The sequence below is a fragment of the Ranitomeya imitator genome, chromosome 5 (assembly GCF_032444005.1).
Source record: "Ranitomeya imitator isolate aRanImi1 chromosome 5, aRanImi1.pri, whole genome shotgun sequence".
In the NCBI taxonomy this organism is placed as follows: Eukaryota; Metazoa; Chordata; class Amphibia; order Anura; family Dendrobatidae; genus Ranitomeya; species Ranitomeya imitator.
This window is the reverse complement of record NC_091286.1, coordinates 579,334,994-579,355,069: the sequence shown is the minus strand read 5'-3', so window position 1 is coordinate 579,355,069 and position 20,076 is coordinate 579,334,994. Positions and strand designations below refer to the sequence as shown.

The 20,076-nt window shown below is 42.5% G+C and overlaps 1 protein-coding gene across 10 annotated transcripts in view; it reads left to right on the top strand.

Moving 5' to 3' along the window:
• Positions 1–20,076, top strand: part of TRIP12 (thyroid hormone receptor interactor 12) — a 178,332-nt gene that overhangs the window by 108,678 nt on the left and 49,578 nt on the right. For 6 of the 10 annotated variants that reach the window (XM_069727855.1, XM_069727854.1, XM_069727857.1 and 3 more), the window contains 13 exons: positions 7,978–8,083; positions 9,061–9,194; positions 9,899–9,982; positions 11,346–11,441; positions 12,431–12,579; positions 12,718–12,753; positions 13,050–13,145; positions 13,256–13,348; positions 13,453–13,614; positions 16,127–16,195; positions 16,630–16,795; positions 17,641–17,758; positions 17,884–18,040. In XM_069727855.1, the coding sequence (XP_069583956.1) occupies positions 7,978–8,083; positions 9,061–9,194; positions 9,899–9,982; positions 11,346–11,441; positions 12,431–12,579; positions 12,718–12,753; positions 13,050–13,145; positions 13,256–13,348; positions 13,453–13,614; positions 16,127–16,195; positions 16,630–16,795; positions 17,641–17,758; positions 17,884–18,040 (1,466 nt within the window). Of the gene's footprint in view, positions 1–7,977; positions 8,084–9,060; positions 9,195–9,856; positions 9,983–11,345; positions 11,442–12,430; positions 12,580–12,717; positions 12,754–13,049; positions 13,146–13,255; positions 13,349–13,452; positions 13,615–16,126; positions 16,196–16,629; positions 16,796–17,640; positions 17,759–17,883; positions 18,041–20,076 lie in introns of all 10 variants that reach the window. The other 4 variants (XM_069727851.1, XM_069727850.1, XM_069727858.1 and 1 more) reach the window with 1 other exon arrangement.

Here is a 20,076-nt window from a genome sequence, read left to right as displayed (position 1 = left end):
GCTCCCCGTCCCCATCCTTGTATGCATGGCTCTCCATCCCCATCCTTGTATGCATGGCTCCCCCGTCCCCATCCTTGTATGCATGGCTCTCCGTCCCCATCCTTGTATGCATGGCTCTCCGTCCCCATCCTTGTATGCATGGCTCTCCCGTCCCCATCCTTGTATGCATGGCTCTCCCGTCCCCATCCTTGTATGCATGGCTCCCCGTCCTTGTGCTGAAAAAGCTTATATACGAGTACATACGGTAAGCTAATTCATGGTAGGGAATGCCTTTGCTATGCATCTGATCACTATTCTTAACATTCTAAAGTTAATGCAAATTGCCAGTATAAAAACTAGCAGCATACTTTGGAAACCAAAGCTTGTCAGCTTCAAAGCTTTTGGCCATTACTGTACATCTAATATATATCTAATGGCGTATAAGAAGTGATTGAATAGTTTTTTGGTGTGTATGTGTTTTCGTTTTTTTGCGTGGGAAAAGTAGATATACTTTCTAATTCCAATGTCCTTAGAAATAATTTAAACATAGTTATAGCTCGATCTCAGTTCAGAGTTTGTTTGTTTTTTATGATTGGCGGGGGGTTGCACGTTGTTCCTGTGACACAGAAGATTTTAGTGTGCATGCCAGACTTGTCCATAGGCCCTGATGAATTCTGCCAGCGCCAACCAACAGTACCAACAGTGACCTGGTTGGCATCAGCATACTGATTTACATTAGTTAGTTATGTCGATCCCACCAAACTGAGCTGCTTCTATGTGAAATACCAGAGAGGACAGCCAACTTATTTGATAATGCTGTTTATTTTAGCCAACAAATGGCAGAGACACAGCACCTCGTTAAACTTCCTTCTAAGCTGCATTTTTTTGTTTTTTTTCTTTTTTCAAACAAGTTTTTAAGGGGTTTTGTAGTCTCAGAACCTTCCCAGAGTCCAGTGCGGAGTCACCTCCGCTTCTCCCCTGTAAGCTTAGCTGGTCTGCCCGAGTACATTGCCTGAGCCATGCGGAGCTCACTGGTTGCCACACAGTCAACGTGACGTCAGCCATGCAGATTATACCACACAGGGATCAATGGTGGAGAATCGGCACTGGACCCAGGGAGGGTGAATAAAGCTGTTTTTGTTTTTTTTGCTGCAATGTGTTTTTTGTGTTTAACAACGAACTGTACTAGAGAGAAGATTTCTGAAAAGTGGACAATTCATTTAAAGCTAGTCAATAAAATTCAGGCAGTTTTCAGCTTTTCAGCAAACTTGTAATGCTATGTGCACACATTCAAGATTTTTAGCGTTTTTTCAGCCATTTTCCGCCGGAAAAAAACGCAAAAAAGGCGCTTACAAAAGTATTCCATAATTTTTAATGCAATCCGCATTTTTTGTGCACATGCTGCATTTTTTTTCCGCGGCGGAATCGCATTCCGGGAAAAAAACGCAGCATGTTCATTCTTTGTGCGGAATCGTGGCAATTCTGCACACATTGGAATGTATTGATCCGCTTACTTCCTGCATGGGGTTATGCCCACCATGCGGGAAGTAAGCAGATCATGTGTGGTTGGTACCCAGGGTGGAGGAGAGGAAACTCTCCTCCAGGCCCTGGGAACAATATAACTGTAAAAAAAAAAAAAAAATGTAAATTAAAAATCGTGATACTCCCCTTCCGATGGCCCCCGCAGCCTTGCGACCAGGGCCGGACCGGCCATCGGGCAGTTCTGGCAAATGCCAGAAGGGCCGGTGCCAGTAGTGGGCCGCTGCGCGCTGACTCTTATGACGCTGGTACAGTTGAATGCAATGATGGAGGAGAGAGCGACACCTGACGCTCTCTCTCCCATCATTCTCCGCTTTGCCTCTGACACTGCGGGTGCGCACGCATTCACTGTATCCCAGGCAGTGCAGCGGCAGGCGGCGAGACGGGAGCAGGGAGCAACGCAGGCCAGAGGTGAGGAGTGTGGGGGTTTTTTTGTTGTTGTGTTTTTTTTTTTTGGTTTTTTTTTTTTTTACTGGACTGTGGGGCTATTCTGGGGGGGAGGAGAGATTTAGGCTCTGCTGTATACTATGTAGGCTCTGCTGTATACTATGTGGGCTCTGCTGTATACTACTGTGTGGGCTCTGCTGTATACTACTGTGTGGGCTCTGCTGTATACTACTGTGTGGGCTCTGCTGTATACTACTGTGTGGGCTCTGCTGTATACTACTGTGTGGGCTCTGCTGTATACTACTGTGTGGGCTCTGCTGTATACTACTGTGTGGGCTGTGCTATATCCTACTATGTGGGCTGTGCTGTATACTACTGTGTGGGCTGTGCTGTATACTACTGTGTGGGCTGTGCTGTATACTACTGTGTGGGCTGTGCTGTATACTACTATGTAGGCTGTGCTGTATACTGCTACGTGGGCTGTGCTGTATACTGCTACGTGGGCTGTTATCTGCTATGCGGGTTGTGCTATATACCATTGTGGGTATATTATATTCTATGAGGGAGGCCATGTTATATACTATGTGGCTGTGTTATATACTATTGTGGGTGTATTATATTCTATGGGGGAGGATGTGTTATATACTATGGGGGGGCTGCATTATATTCTATGGGGGCTACGTTATATATTATGGAGAGGTGGGCTGTATTATATTCTATGGGGAGGCTGCATTATACTCTGGGGTGGCTGCATTATACTCTGGGGTGGCTGCATTATATTCTGTAGGGTGGTGGCTGCATTATACTATATGTGGGTTGCATTATACTGTATTGAGGACTATGGGGAATACGTTATACTATATGAAGAACTATGGGGTGCATTATACTATGGGAAGTGAATTGTACTACATGGATGACTGGTGGTGCATTATACTATATGGAGCACTATGAGGAGTGTATTATGCTATATGGAGCACTATGAGGAGTGTATTATGCTATATGGAGCACTATGAGGAGTGTATTATACTATTTGGAGGACTGAGCAGTGTATTTTAATATATGGAGGACTATAGGGAGTATATTATACTATATGGAGGACTGTGGTGCACATTATAATATATGGAGGACTATAGGGTGTATTTTACTAAACAAGTAAAATTCTGCATATTCAGATTGTTTTTGCTGAAACAAAAATCCTTCTTCTCAGCAGCACATCGCCGGTGTAAACTGTAGATGTGCTGCTAACATGATACTGTATGGTGATCTGTTGGTGATCTATTAGTGATCGTTCTGTTCCATCGTCCATCGTTATTCCTCAGCTGGTGGAAAGAGGCCGGGAAACAAGTGTTGAACAATTTCAGTATTGTCGATCAAACTCATTTAGCGGCCTGAACTCGGCGCTTGTAAATACAACCGAAATGCTTCTGTGTGATGTGCAGTATGTTAGCATTTGGGGCCCCATTTTAAACTTTGCCTAGGGCACCACTTTGCCTAAAACCGGCCCTGCCTACAAGCGTACAAAGATATTATACAGTCACCATGTGACAAGTGGTCCTGTATAACTTCAAATTCCAGGGCTGAATTTTAGTCCCAGTCCTGCCCTGCTTGCGACAATCACCTGTGATGATGTAGCGGTCTCCCGTGATGGGGTCATTGCCGCAAGGCATTACTGGGAACGGGAGCTATCGCGAGGAGCGGGAAGGCTGTGAGGGCCGCCTGAAGGTAAGAATACCACAATTTTTTTTAACATTATAACTTTTTACTATTGATGCTGCATAGGCAGCATCAATAGTAAAAAGTTGGTCACACTTGTCAACACCGCATGCGTAACACCCGTGGCAGGGAGTTGCAGAATTGCCTCGGAAATTCTACAACGTGTGCACATAGCCTTAAGCCCCCATCACACATAGCGAGATCGCTGCTGAGTCACAAGTTTTGTGACGCACAGCGACCTCCGTAGCGATCTCGCTATGTGTGACACGTAGCAGCGACCAGACCCCTGCTGTGAGATTGCTGGTCGTGTCGGAATGGCCTGGACCGTTTTTTGATCGTTGAGGTCCCGCTGGGTAGCACACATCGCTGTGTTTGACACCTTACCAACGACCTCGTTGACAGGACGTCCCATTGAATCATCATGAAATAGCATCGTTGTACAGGTCGCTACAGGTCGCCGCATCGCTGCTGCGTCGTTGGGGAGATCGCACTGTGTGACATCTCACCAGCGACCACATAGCGACGCAGCAACGATCCCTGACAGGTCGTATCGTTGTCGGGATCGCTTAAGCGTCGCTATGTGTGACGGGGCCTTTAGACATAGCCTGAATGATTGTTCAGCCAGCATCTGACACTGATCTCTGACACCTACACAATGGATCTCTGGTTGGCAGAATGCCCCTGTGCTCTGAGCGAGCCTCTGCCAGAATCCTGACAGCAGCTTATCTGCAGGGTTGATAGGCATGCTGAAAATGTATTGGCCGGACCCTTCTCTGCCCTTGATCCTTGATGCTTGTTTGGAGAGCGGACAGGCCTCCACAGACATTAGGGTGGTTGGTTGATCCCATGAATGTTAATGCATTTGTCTGCATTTTCGCTAATATTATTGTGTGCTGTGGAATTGGCCTGAAAATCCACAACAAAATCAGCGTGCTGCTAGCAAATGATGGTGCAGCCTTAAAGTACCTTCACACTAAACGATATCGCTAGCGATCCGTGACGTTGCAGCGTCCTGGCTAGCGATATCGTTCAGTTTGACACGCAGCAGCGATCAGAATCCTGCTGTGATATCGCTGGTCGGGGCTAGAAGGCCAGAACTTTCTTTGGTCGCTGGCTCTCCCGCTGACATCGCTGAATCGGCGTGTGTGACACCGATTCAGCGATGTCCTCGCTGGTAACCAGGGTAAACATCGGGTTACTAAGCGCAGTGCCGCACATAGTAACCCGATGTTTACCCTGGTTACCATCCTAAAAGTAATAAAAACAAACGCTTCATACTTACCTTCCGCTGTCTTTCCTCCGGCGCTGTGCTTTCCTGCACTCACTGTGAGCACAGCGGCCGGAAAGCAGAGCAGTGACGTCACCGCTCTGCTTTCTGGCCGCTGTGCTCACAGCCAGTACAGAGAAGCAAGCACGGTCTGTGTGACAGCTCTCCAGCGACCAAACAGCGACGCTGCAGCGATCCGGATCGTTGTCTGGATCGCTGCAGCGTCGTTTAGTGTGAAGGTACCTTTAGCTATGAGCAAAATCCTCAGCCATAAGGTCACATGTGACGGGGCATGCGCTAATACGTTACTTATAGAGGGTACATGCACACACGAGCTTAGTCACATTGTATTGTATTTACATTTGCACTGAAACGACTGTGAACCCAGCACTGGGCCTCATCCAAGCGTCTGTTTTTTCACACAAATTTTCTGTCCATGGTTTTCACAAATAAAACACTTTCCCTTTTTCGTCCGAGACTATTTGCGTGCATGTGTTTCTTTGCAGACTGAAGTTTTTTTTTTTGTTTTTTTTTAAAGTACGGAGACTTCTGTTTTTCATAGTTTTTAAGGCTGACAGTAGGCACAAGTCCATCATTTGATCAGAAGGCAAAAACTCTGAGGCAGCTGCTAATTGCCCCATAAAGGTGGAAAATTCCTTTACCGAATACTTATATGCCAGTCGGACTAGGTCCCTGGATCTACGTTAGACGAATATTACCCGTACAGGACTATGGATGTGTGAAATAATGGACAACACCCATTGTGCAATGCAGCAAACGCTAGCGTCGGAATCTCTCCCCGACTCATTGCGACGGGGAGATTCCGACGCTAGTGTGAAAGAAGCCTTAGTCCGTTTTCTAACAAAACCCTGATGAAAATCTAATCCAAAATACTGCTGAAAAATTGCCTTTTTGTTTTGCGTAAGTGAAAAATCACTGACTTCTGAGGTCTCCGTTAGCCTCTTTCAGAACATCGGGAGTTTTTAAAGGAAGAATAAAAACCCACGTATGTTTCTCCATTTTCCCTGGGTTCACACAGCGTTTCTGCCACTGCTCCCAACGTCTGTCATTGGCTGCAGCGCCGTCGATGTGCGACAGCTCTGCAGCCAGTTAGTGCGCTTACGGGACAGTCGCACAGCATAGGGTTTCACAACATTCGGAGAAAGCCTCCCCATAACCCAAGCCAGTCTGCCAGCTTCTGAAATGCATTGGAAAAATTACATGTGAGCTGAAGGTTTGGGTGCTGCGGTGAATATGTGTGTATGTATGTGTGTGAATGTATGTGTGTGTATGTATGTATGTATGTATGTATATATATATATATATATATATATATATATATATATATATATATATATATATATATATATATATATATATATATATATATATATATTTTCTATACACCAGGTCGGATGTCACTTGAGTCTGTTTGCTGATTAATTGGCATACAGGAAGGTTTGCCATATGTTGGAGTATAATTGGAGTTTTTACGTCTAATAAACCCTTTTATAAGGCCAGTCGAGCAGGTATTTTGACAGGGGAGTGGTCCACACATTCTTGGGTGATTAGCGCCATGTAAAGACTGCTTCCTATGTCACAGGGTGCTCATTAGCTAGGCATACACTCAGAGGGAATCTGTCGCCTCCTTTATTTTTTAATTAAAATGAGTGAACAATGCATCTTTTATTTATTTATTTTTTAAATGTCCCTTATAGTTGTATTAAACGTGCCTGAGCTGTTGCTTTCTAGTATAAACAATCACCAGTAAAGCACTTGACACATATACGTGGCAAACAGTAGACTGCAAATTAAAGGGGTTGTCCACTATACGATGACCTCAGCTCAATCACTTTATTCATATAATTGATCCCTTACCAGTCATTGTAATCCTGCCTGTGATAATGAGCTGAATGCTAGAAAGTGATTTCAAGAGAATGGGACTGGTCGGTGTCACGAGAGCTCAGTGGCCAGACTGGAAATTGCAAGATTTCAGGATTACTTTCATTTATAGATGGTGAAATGGAAAATTTAGAAAACAAAATTGCATTTAATTTAAAAATAAAATGTAATGTTTATCCTATGAAGTTTATGTAAAGTGTTCATCAAGTTATAAGCCCGGAAAAAAAGGTCAAGAGAAAATAAAATTATAATACATGTTATTACAGAAAAGTGACTTTCTCAACATATTGGCTTCTTTATTGCACTGATCACTCTTGTCAGAGAGGAGACTATTGTCAGCATAACATGGGGATGAGGGCGCAGCTGCTGCCTAAAGTAGATGGAAGGGAAGGAAGAGGGCGCAGCTGCGGACACTGGGGAGCAGGGTCTGTGTGCTGTGTATCATGCTGAGAAGCAGCAACATTTAAGGATGTTATATAGCAGTACTGAGCAGTATTGCTATGACTCCAGCACCGGGGTAAGACCATAAAATAAGTATCTGTATGAGACTTCTAACTTGAGTTAAAGCCCATTGATACAAGCTGTTTATTAGTCAAACATTTTTTCTTCAATAGATAGATGGCTGCACTTGCGACTTGTGCTGCTTCAGTCCATTTTTATTTTTTTGTCTATTGGTCTGTCAGATGTAACTAAGCAGTTTACTTTGCAATCTCCAGCAGAGTGATAGAAAATGAATAGACCCCTGACTAGCAAAGTCTGATATGCTCATGACTGTTATTTTTCTCTACCTTTAGTACCTTTTTTATTTATTTATTTTTTATAATGTTCATCACGATCTAATTAGATTGATGGATATTCACTCCTGGATGGATGTATATCCGTATGTTAGGCTGGCTTCATATGACATCTGTCACCATTCCTGACTCCTGAGGAGTCTCCTTTCTGAATCCTCTTTATAATAAACTTAGGATTCTGTTTCGCTATTACCACCCAGCAAAATAAAGTCCAAAGTTTCAGGTTTTAAACTCCCATTTGCCTTGTTGAAATCAACGTTTTGTTTCTAACATGTGGTTGTCTCCTTCTCAAGTTATGCATTTTCTTGTTGATGCGTAAACGACTTCCATGTGCCCTAAGCACATTTTTTTTATTTTATTTATTTTTTTTATTTCTATGTTTATTTTACGTTTCAGACTTGAGAAAATCCACCAAGAAGCGCAGTGAGTCGCCGCCTGCTGAGCTCCCCAGCCTGCGGCGGAGCACAAGACAAAAGACCACGGGCTCCTGTGCTAGCACCAGGTATATTAGACTGAAAATTCGTTTAGGATTACATGTATAAGAAAAAGCATTTGAAGTTGATAACGGCGTATTAACTGCCTCAGGACTGACTATAAACGTATGGGTGGTCCACACTTTACTCTGCACTGACTTCAGGACATTGCGGAGCTGTGGGAGCGAGGAGCTGTTTGTCAGACACAGCCAGACTCCCTATAAGGTATCAACATGGTTACTTCCATGACTGCCTTCTCGATCCTGAACTGGTTAAATTTGGGCAGCATTTCCGCCTCTAATATTGAGTCACCATTTTTGTGTCTCATACCAGCTAAAATTATCATCTTACTCAGTGTCTGCTATTCATTCCTTAAATACTTGTGTAACTCCCTGACTCCCCCGTATAGCCCTGGAAAACCTTTTTTGATTTCTCCTGCGTTGTATTCTAATCAGTTCCGCTTGGTCCGATGTGTGTGACTTTGGGCTTCCCCTCCCCCAGGCTGCTGCTCACCGTCCTGCACGTGGATGGCGCTTCCTGCGTTATCCTAGTCACCGTGACAAATCATGTCTTGCGCAGTATATTTTACCCAACAGCGGGCAAAGTTGAAAAGCAGAAGTGTGCATGCGCACTATATCAGTGGTCATAACCATGGATAATGAGGAAAGAGACATAGCGGATCAGTAAAACTATACTACATTTCTAATTGGGGTTATTTGCTAAAATTATTATTATTACACCTACTACATATCTTTGCGATGGAATGCCCCTTTTAGTGTCACAATTTCTGCAAAGCATAGCGGTGCCTACATCCCTGGAGCAGCATTGGTATATGGTATACACTTTTTTTCTTTTTTTATTATAATAAATGGGGCTAACTAAGCAGGGGTTGTCCAGTAATGGCAAACCTTTTAAGTTCATATAAAGTTTTGCCCCAGTTTCTTGTCCCTTTTTCTTATCAGTATGGATTTTAGAATAAAGACCTTTTTCTTTCTCTCCATGTCAGTCGGCGAGGCTCTGGCCTGGGCAAGCGAGCAGCAGCTGAAGCTCGCCGACAGGAGAAGATGGCAGATCCTGATAATCAGGAGGGAGCCAATTCTTCAGCTGCACGCACAGATGATACTGCCCAGGGAGCAGCAGGTAATGTCGTGTTCACATAGTATTTATTAATGATTGTGATAAAGAGTCACATACAGTATAGGCACATAACGCTCTAGTTCTTTTCTTAATCCCATTAGTTCCATTAATCTGTAAGGAAACTCCAAACTATGCTGTTGTTACTGTATAATTAAGTACCGTATTTTTGTATCAGAATAGTTTGTGGGTTAAGTAAACCTGCCACATCCGAAATCTCTGCTAACAGACAAGACCACTGCTATTACAAGGGAATAGAACTAATTTGCCCTTGTGGATTATCTTTAAAAATAAAAATCCTTGTGATAAAAAAAAAAAAACTTCCCTTGAGACCAGTAATCCTGCTTGGTTATTCTACCAAAGTAAAACCTTTGTGTAAATGTACTCCTGGTGTATGCGACTACCCTGCCGGTGCCTGCACGGTGTAAACGTGCACGTTCTGATCAGCCGCCTGATAAATGTACCTGACACAAGAACGTGACCCAGTGCCGGGTGTGAGGTTACCGAAAGAGCGGCCTCGTCACTGCAGGGCGGAGGGCAGTGTCATATACTGAATATTGTTCTCTCGCTCATTCTTTCCTGCATCTTCTCCATATATATTATCATGAAGGACATACTACATAAGCTTTTAATTATATGGTAATAGCATGAACTTACAACTTTAACAGGAACAACTGGCGAAAGATCTTCATCTCTTCTCTCCCCTCCAGCCTCTAGCTCTGTAGCTGGTGCTGTGGGGATGACGACATCTGGAGAAAGTGAGAGCGATGACTCCGAAATGGGGAGACTACAAGGTAACAATGGGCAGACCGTTCACTCGTCATAATCTATGTTAAACTGGTTGTTTCATCTTATTATGTCATTTTTCCATATTGCTTATTAAACGGCAAAATTTCTCATTTTTAACTTTCTCTATAACGTTTGGATTTTTTTCTTCTCTAGAATGTCCAGTCTGAGCTAGAAGCAGGGGCTTGCAAACTGTTTGCTATACGGCTTGCGAGTGCTGCTCTGAAGCTGGTCAGGTCTTTGGATCTGGCTAGTTTGTGTCCCCGTGCTTCTCCCATGCTGTAGAGGCAAAGTTGCCTTCTAGCATCCTGAGAAGAGCGCACAGTTCAGACCTGCAGCGCGATAATGCGGCCAACCTGAACTGTCAATCATCAGGCGTGAACAGCGCAACCAGGAATTCGCTCCTGAAGAAAGCAACGTGAGACAAACCCTCGCCATGCAATGAGGCTGATCTGCGCTTGTCTACTGACAGTTTTTTGGTCTCAAGAAATAAAAAGCACATATACATAATTCTTCTGAGTCATATTTTATAGACTTTACATTTTGAAAAGTCCAGTTGACCTGGAGATTTGCAGACAGATCTTTTTTCTTTTTTTTTTTTTTGCATTTGTGTGTCTGAGGGGTCATTCAGAAGACCGTGTATCTGTCTAATCATACATGCAATTCAAGGACTCGCTGCGGGTCTCGTGACCTGGGCCTGACAGCTTGATAAATTTCTATGAGGCTGCCGCGCTCTTGTCGGTAGAGCCATGTCCAGTCTATTCATTGCAGTCCATGCATGGATGTCTGAATGATCTCTTCGGTTTTAAAAATCGGCAAATGTTAAGTTAGCAGTCTCATAACTGCATGAGCATTGTGAAGAGGCAATGCACTAGTATTTATTTCTGATGGAGATCATTTGCTTGCTTTAAGGCAGACTCCACACATCCATGTGTCATGGTCTGCAGTCTCCATGTCAGGCAGGGTAAGGAGTCCCACAGCTACCTGCCTCATATATTCCTCTGAGGCTTAGTACGGGTAACGAGACCCTTGCCTGGTATGGAAATTATGGTCTGTACATGTACCGTGACGTAGGCCTTAACCTGTCCTGTATAGCAACATCCCTATTAACCATTGTAGTTCAGATTATATTTTCCAAAACTATGTAATTAAGAAGTATCCTTGTGTGATGTAGAAGCTGAATAGAACATTAGTGACCAGTGATTGCCTGTAATGATGGGGGGATGCCTCTTTTTTGTTTTAACACCTGTTGCACTGGTAAACTGTATCATTCTTCAGTGGTAAAGAATAACAAACCTAAAGAAGTTAAAGACAGACATATTTCATGAGCCAATTTATTAAAGTTTTTTTTATCTTGTGTCAAATACACAGCTCTCCTAGAAGCTCGAGGCCTTCCTCCTCATCTATTTGGACCACTTGGACCTCGTATGTCCCAACTCTTCCATCGGACAATTGGGAGTGGAGCAAGTAAGTAAAAACGGATATTGGACAGCTTTATGGTGAAGCTCGGTGCTGGCAACAGAATCAGAGCCACACTATGCAAGTTTCATGTGAACCGCAAGCGTTGTTCAGCTGGGTTCACACATCTGTATCACGGTCCAGGCACGTACTTACAAACTGGTCTCCTGACCCAAACACAAGGCTGAGTTCTGGATAAAAGACCCCCACATCTGGTTCTTTATTGTCTATATCCTGACTGATGCACAGATGTTTGACACCGATGTTGTAGTAGCAGCCATTGCCGGCAGCGCGCTTTATTAGATCTACTACTATTTACACTACTGATGGGGAAAGTATGCTTTGCGTTATCGTAAAGATAAAAATAGACTGGGGCGTTTCATTAATGCTTTTACACCATAAAACGGTTGTAAGATGCTTTGTAGAGTCTCAAAAATGTTCTGACGTTTTTACTGGTATAATGCCAGTTTGTAGCAGCTCTCTCAATATTTGAGAGGGGTCGTGGCTACACCGGTCAGTCAAATTCAACAAAAGTTTTTTGTTTTGTTTTTTAAATTCCAGAAATGTTACTTTAGTCCTAAACATGGACTAGCATTTCTGGTGCTGTGCATACAACTTTTAAGATGCACCAAATTAATTAAATGGCTTGAACCTCTTAATGAAGGGATCACTCGTGTATGATGCACCAACTCATTAACACTGCCGCAAGTCTTAATGAATCTGCATCACTGTGTTGCTTTAGGCAATCATGGTTGTTTCTCTGCATCCATGAGATATGACCATTGCTGTCCATGGACAATGAAGGTATTGTACTCACCTGCAGCGTATATCAATGTGGAGGTCCATCTAAGTGCTGAGCATTGCAGCTCATTCACAAGTCACTCTGGATCTTATATATTCTACACAATGTGATATTTAACGGCCGGCCACACCAGTCAGTGTATGTGATTTGTTACTTGGAGAGTTAGTACAAGCCATGATACAACTCCTCTTTTCAGGCTCCAAGGCGCAACAGTTGCTGCAGGGCCTTCAGGCGACAGACGAGAGTCAGCAACTTCAAGCTGTCATAGAGATGTGCCAACTGCTGGTGATGGGAAATGAAGAAACCCTCGGAGGATTCCCTGTGAAGAATGTAGTGCCTGCACTGGTGAGAAGACCCAAATAATCCCATATAGGAATTCTGGGGGCATTATTGGCTTTTACACCTGAAATAACGCTACACTTGAATACAATATTACATTACTGCATTATTGTTTTAACTTTTCTTTCTCTGATGTCTTTTCAGATAACTTTGCTGCAGATGGAGCACAACTTTGACATTGTAAGTGCTATCGTTTCCAACCTCGATACACCTTACAGCTTGACGCTGTCTCCTATTACCTTGTCTTTGTTGATTAGGTTCATTTCTGTCAGCAGGTCTTGAGTGCTAAATTAGTGATCTTGGGTTACTGAATTTTCAGATGCAGTAAATGTGAAGTATTTGCATTATGAGGACTAAACGTCGCTGCATGAAATCATTATATGATCACGTCATGCAGAGGATGGCAGTCTTTATATGATAAATCACAGAAGGTGTTTTCATTTATTAACCACACATTGTATTCTGTATTTTTGTAGATGAACCATGCATGTCGAGCCTTAACCTACATGATGGAAGCACTTCCACGTTCCTCAGCTGTGGTTGTTGATGCTATCCCTGTGTTTTTAGAAAAGGTAGGAATTGTCTTATTTCATTTGCAATGGATGTGTATGTTTAAAGACAGACACAACAAGGTGGAATAACCATCTTTCTTTTTTCTTTTTTTTTTCTTCTTACCTTTCAGTTGCAAGTGATTCAGTGCATTGATGTAGCAGAACAGGCTCTCACAGCTCTTGAGATGTTATCCCGCAGGCACAGTAAAGCCATCCTACAGGCTGTGAGTACGACTACAGAGGCTGCACCACAGTTCACCTTTGCATCTTGCAATTCGGTTTTAGTTTATAAGTGGTTTCTGACCACTGATGACCGCTTATTTCACAGGGAGGACTTGCCGACTGCCTCTTATATCTAGAGTTCTTCAGCATCAATGCTCAGAGGAACGCTTTAGCCATAGCAGCCAACTGCTGCCAGAGCATCAGCCAAGAGGAGTTTCACTTTGTCGCAGATTCTCTGCCGTTGCTGACTCAGAGATTAACACATCAGGTGAGAACTTCTAAAGCAATTTTTATAGCATTATCATTTCCTTTTTATTTTCATATAAACGATTTGTAAATCTGTGTGAAAATGGAAATGTTTCATTTACCACAATATGTTAAAAAAAAAAAAAATGCTCTTGGGGCAATACAGAAGTTAAGTCTTTTACTGTTTATTAAGTCATTTAATGCCAGAAACATTTGTTTATGCTTTTTTTCCCTTTTAATAGGCTGTATAGATCAAGTGCAGCAATTTTTCATTATTATTAAAGCAACACTCCAGTGCTGAAAAAAACAAAGGTTCCTGCCCCCTACTCTCATACTTACCCGCCGGAGTCTTCACTTTGACGGTACCACTTTGGTCTCACGCTGCCATCTTGTGACTGAAACTTCTGACTGTCCGGAAGTGAGAAGTAATGGTCACAAAGCTCTGTGTAAGTCTGAGACAGGCAGAACTAGGCTCTCATAGACTTTCATTGAGTTGTGACCTCCGACTCTCTTCAGCAAACACTGGAGTGATGCGGCAGATCCCACTCTGCAGGAGAACAATGGGAGCGGCAGGGATGAGTAAAGACTCTTCCGGCTGTCAGAAATTAGTCACAAGATGGCGACGTAGAAGTGAAGACGCCGGCAGGCAAGTATGAGAGTAGGGGCAGGGACCTTAAATTTGAAGCATCACTCCTGTGTTGGGATATGTTGGGGAATTCACTGGAGTGACGCTTTAAAGCGAGCGCTCATGTGTTTTACTTGGTCTCTGCAGCAACGAGGCAGTTTAGGCGCATGCTTCCCATACATTTTTACAGTCATGGCCAAAAGTATTGACACCCCTGCAATTCTGTCAGATAATACTCATTTTCTTCCTGAAAATGATTGCAAACACAAATTCTTTGTTTATTATTATCTTCATTTAATTTGTCTTAAATGAAAAAAACACAAAAATAATTGTCCTAAAGCCAAATTGGATATAATTCCACACCAAACATAAAAAGGGGGTGGACAAAAGTATTGGCACGGTTCGAAAAATCATGTGATGCTTCTCTAATTTGTGTAATTATCAGCACCTGTAACTTACCTGTGGCACCTAACAGGTGTTGGCAATAACTAAATCACACTTGCAGCCAGTTGACATGGATTAAAGTTGACTCAACCTCTGTCCTGTGTCCTTGTGTGTACCACATTGAGCATGGAGAAAAGAAAGAAGACCAAAGAACTGTCTGAGGACTTGAGAAACCAAATTGTGAGGAAGCATGAGCAATCTCAAGGCTACAAGTCCATCTCCAAAGACCTGAATGTTCCTGTGTCTACCGTGCGCAGTGTCATCAAGAAGTTTAAAGCCCATGGCACTGTGGCTAACCTCCCTAGATGTGGACGGAAAAGAAAAATTGACAAGAGATTTCAACGCAAGATTGTGCGGATGTTGGATAAAGAACCTCGACTAACATCCAAACAAGTTCAATCTGCCCTGCAGTCCGAGGGTACAACAGTGTCAACCCGTACTATACGTCGGCATCTGAATGAAAAGGGACTGTATGGTAGGAGACCCAGGAAGACCCCACTTCTTACCCCGAGACACAAAAAAGCCAGGGTGGAGTTTGCCAAAACTTACCTGAAAAAGCCTAAAATGTTTTGGAAGAATGTTCTCTAGTCAGATGAGACAAACGTAGAGCTTTTTGGGCAAAGGCATCAACATAGAGTTTACAGGAGAAAAAAAAGAGGCATTCAAAGAAAAGAACACTGTCCCTACAGCCAAACATGGCGGAGGTTCCCTGATGTTTTGGGGTTGCTTTGCTGCCTTTGGCACTGGACTGTTTGACCATGTGCATGGCATTATGAAGTCTGAAGACTACCAACAAATTTTGCAGCATAATGTAGGGCCCAGTGTGAGAAAGCTGGGTCTCCCTCAGAGGTCATGGGTCTTCCAGCAGGACAATGACCCAAAACACACTTCAAAAAGCACTAGAAAATGGTTTGAGAGAAAGCACTGGAGACTTATAAGGTGGCCAGCAATGAGTCCAGACATGAATCCCATAGAACACCTGTGGAGAGATCTAAACATGGCAGTTTGGAGAAGGCACCCTTCAAATATCAGGGACCTGGAGCAGTTTGCCAAAGAAGAATGGTCTAAAATTCCAGCAGAGCATTGTAAGAAACTCATTGATGGTTACCAGAAGTGGTTGGTCGCAGTTATTTTGGCTAAAGGTTGTGCAACCAAGTATTAGGCTGAGGGTGCCAATACTTTTGTCTGGCCCATTTTTGGAGTTTTGTGTGAAATGATCAATGTTTTGCTTTTTGCTTCATTCTCTTTTGTGTTTTTTCATTTAAGACAAATTAAATGAAGATAATAATACCAAAGAATTTGTGATTGCAATCATTTTCAGGAAGAAACTGAGTATTATCTGATAGAATTGCAGGGGTGTCAATACTTTTGGCCATGACTGTATAAGCTGTTGCTGTCTAGGACACCTGTTATGCGTATGTACGTAAGTGAGATGACACATTAATATTTTATTTTCTTTCTGTAGGATAAGAAATCTGTTGAAAGCACTTGCCTCTGTTTTGCACGTCTGGTAGATAATTTCCAGCATGAAGAGGTAAGTTTTTTTTTTTTTTTACCTGGAGCTCGTCCTGTAGGGTTTTTCTTTCTGGAGTCGGTCTTTGTAATTAAAATGCATTGGTATTGAACACCATTCCTTACATAGGCAGCGAGGTTGAAAAAAGACAAATTCATGTGTTTCACCCTTTTGATATCTGCTGTTGTCTATTGTTGCGAGTAGATTAAAGCAAAATGTAATTTTTCCGTATTGTGCTTTTCTTATATTAGGTATCACAAGATGTCTGGATTTTTTTTCTTAGAATTTCATTCGGCTTGCTTAATGCTGCTCTGTGTTCTTTGGATGAATTTCGCTGCTGGTCCCTTTTTTGTGTTTTCTAAAAAAGATAAACTTGCAATAAAAGTACGACGATTACATCGGGCTTTTGTATTTGTTTTGTTCTAAGCACTTTTATTTTTCCTTCTCTCATTCAGAACCTTCTCCAGCAAGTGGCTTCCAAAGACTTGCTCACCAACATTCAGCAACTCTTGGTAGTGACCCCACCAATCTTGAGCTCGGGCATGTTCATCATGGTCGTCAGGATGTTCTCCTTGATGTGCTCTAACTGCCCCACGCTGGCCGTGCAGCTCATGAAGCAAAGTATGTACTTGTCTCGCTTGTTCATGGTTCTTTATTTGAAAAGAAACTTGTCTTGTTGAAAATATCTGCTTTGCTGGTAGAGCAAGAGGAGCTGATCAGATTGATGGACATTGCTAGTATTACTGCCCAATGGACTCCATACAAACACCAAGAATTTCAATTATTAAAATACAAGTTATACTGAATCTTTTCCCAAAAACCTGTACGTCATTCTGCTCATCTTCTCTCCTCTATACCACGCTGTTCACACATTGGACTGCATGCACAAGATGACAGGTTCCCTTTTTAAAAGGGTGTTCTCATCTTCAAGATCCTATCTCCGTATGTAGTAGGTGTAATAATAATATAAAATACCTCCAATTAGAAATGTGGTATAGTTTTTCTGATTCGCTATATCTTTCCTCTTGCAAACATTGCAGGACCTTAAGTATCCATGGTTACAGCCACTGATGAAGTGACAGCTAGTTGCTAGTGACTGTAACCATGGATGCCTAAGGTCCTGCAATGCCTGCACATGAAGTAAGACATAGCGAATCAGAAAAACTGTACTACCTTTCTAATTTGAGGTATTTGCTAATATTCTTACACCTACTACATTTTGAGATGGGATCTTGGAGATGGGAATAACCCTTAAGCCAAAGCCAGAAGTGAATCCAGCATAAAGGAGAAGTATCGGTGCTTCCTTTATTTCCCATTTCTCTTGAATCCACTCCTTCCTCTTGCACTAGAACGTGCTATTGGGGTCTCTATGTATGATGTCAGGATATGGAGTAAACCATACCCTGCTTGTATATTTCTGTGCACACCCTTCTTGGCACTATAAATTCATATTTTGTTTATTTCAGACATAGCAGAAACTCTTCACTTCCTTTTGTGTGGTGCCTCAAATGGTAGTTGCCTGGAGCAAATTGACCTGGTCCCTAGAAGTCCTCAAGAATTGTATGAACTGACTTCTCTTATATGGTATGTATTACATTTTTCTTCAACCTTGCTGTTATTTACTGTTCAAACGCAGATCGATGCAATCTTATGGCTCCTTCTGTATTATGGAATCAGAAATAACTTGCATAACCACTTACTTGCTGCAGTGAACTGATGCCATGTTTACCAAAAGAAGGAATATTTGCTGTTGATACAATGTTAAAGAAAGGAAATGCCCAAAACACTGACGGAGCCATTTGGCAGTGGAGGGACGATCGTGGGCTCTGGCACCCATACAGCCGTATTGATAGTCGAATCATAGAGGTAACTGTTGTTTTGTCATGGAGTGTACAATGTTGAAGGCCATGCATGTTTTTCCCATAAACATTTATATTCATGTCCTTGTCTAATGTGTGTTTTATATAAAATAATTTTGCTAGCAGGGTCTTGCCTGACCATTGTCACCTCTTACAATACCCATCCTTCACTGCCTTTATCTTTTTATCGTGACTGTTGCTCTTTATGGATTGTGGCATGATCATTTCTATAAGGGGAATATGGCGCGCTTGGCTGCCAATTAAAAATGGCATATTGTGGCTCGTAATTAAAGATTGGACCTCGCACAGTTTGGAGCCGCTTTTTACATTGTATTATAGAACTTCTGCAGTTTCTGCCCAAATCCGGTCTGATCCGTGAATATTCTGTCTTACATGAATGTCTGTAAATCAGGATGGTGTTTTGAAGGATAGGGCTATTTTCTTAATATTCATCCATTCCTAATATATAATACAATGTGTAAAGTGGCTACTTCTATGGTTTGGGTAGAAGCGATCAGGACTATTTCACAACATGAACTAATGGTATGTCTGTATAGGTCATAGTGCAACAATATAAATAACTAGTGATAATATGATGTGACAGTCCTGGGAAATCAAGCTTTTAAAGTACTGTTTTTTGTTTTATTTTTACTTTAAGACACACTTTGTAGTAAGTGTGGTAGATCGGCTCACTCGGCTGAACATGGAGGTAGACTCTGGTACACTGCGGCTTTAAGAACTACCTTTGGTTTATTATAGACAGCATGCATTAACCCATAGTGTAGTAAAGCAAATACAGCCCTCTGGGCAAAAGCAGGAGAACAAAAAAAATGGTTACAGGAAATACAGTCCTAAGAACGGGGTTCCTCCCGCTCACAGCTAGCAGAACACACACAGTTCAGGTTTTAGGATACAACACAGGCACGAACACTTTCCTGGAGTGCTTCCTCTCCATGCACACTGAACACTGCAGCCTTTGGAAAGCAGCTACTTAAGCCTCAGACAAAGTGACTCCTCCATCGTGACTGATCACATGACTGTGACATCACACAGGTACTGTCAGGACTCGGTGGTGCCGGCTCTGCAAGGTGGAGATGAGGTGGACATCTTCCCACCCACTCTATAGATGTCCACATAAAAACAGCCCATGTATGCAACTTTAACTAAAGCCTCACAACACTTTAGTGTGCAGGAGGAGCACACTCTGGCTTTATATCACTGATGCCATTAAGCGTAGTGACACATATCTCTCCTCCACTACTTTACCAGTGACTTTGCCACATGAGGAGTCTTGCTAATGATTTTGTGCATCTTATAGTCTGCAGGCAGTTTCCGTGATGGAGGAGAAAGCAGACACCGCATTCTTCCCGATCAGAGAGGACTGCGCTCTCCTCCTGCCCCACACTGATCTGTGTGATCGGTGCTGAGCAGGAGAGGAAACGAGCTGAGCAGCTGAAGGACTTTACACCCGACCAGCTCCAGGACCTTTCCGGTCGTGTAATTGTCACATGCCCAGAAGGAGCTGTAAGGGGTGTGTGTGTGTGCGCATATAGAAGAGCTGTGTGTCTCCATCACACTGGCTTATATATTGAATGCGTGCAATTCACTTAAAAATTAGATTGCTCTTAGATCAATGTTATTCAATGAGATTGTGCAGATCTGTGTATTTTTTTTCTTCTCCTCTGTATTCGGCATGCTACGACTTCACTCTGAAATTTGACAGCTTGATTAAAAAAAACTGCATGCAGTTCGTATCATCAGAATGACATCTGATTATTACGGATACATTACAATTCTGTAGTATAGGAATCTGTACATGGTCCTATAAAAGATTAATAGCTGCTGAGTTAAAAATAAATAAAAAATTGTATGCAGACAGCACACGGATGACAAGTGAGATAATATCGTCTCATTCTCCTGAATGAGAATAGGACTGATTGTTGTTCAGATTATGGGTTGTGAATAATGATCCCGATTTCGAATTAATGTTCCATATATCGCAAACTTTATGAAGGTTGATTTGCCGCCAATGGTTGTAGCGCA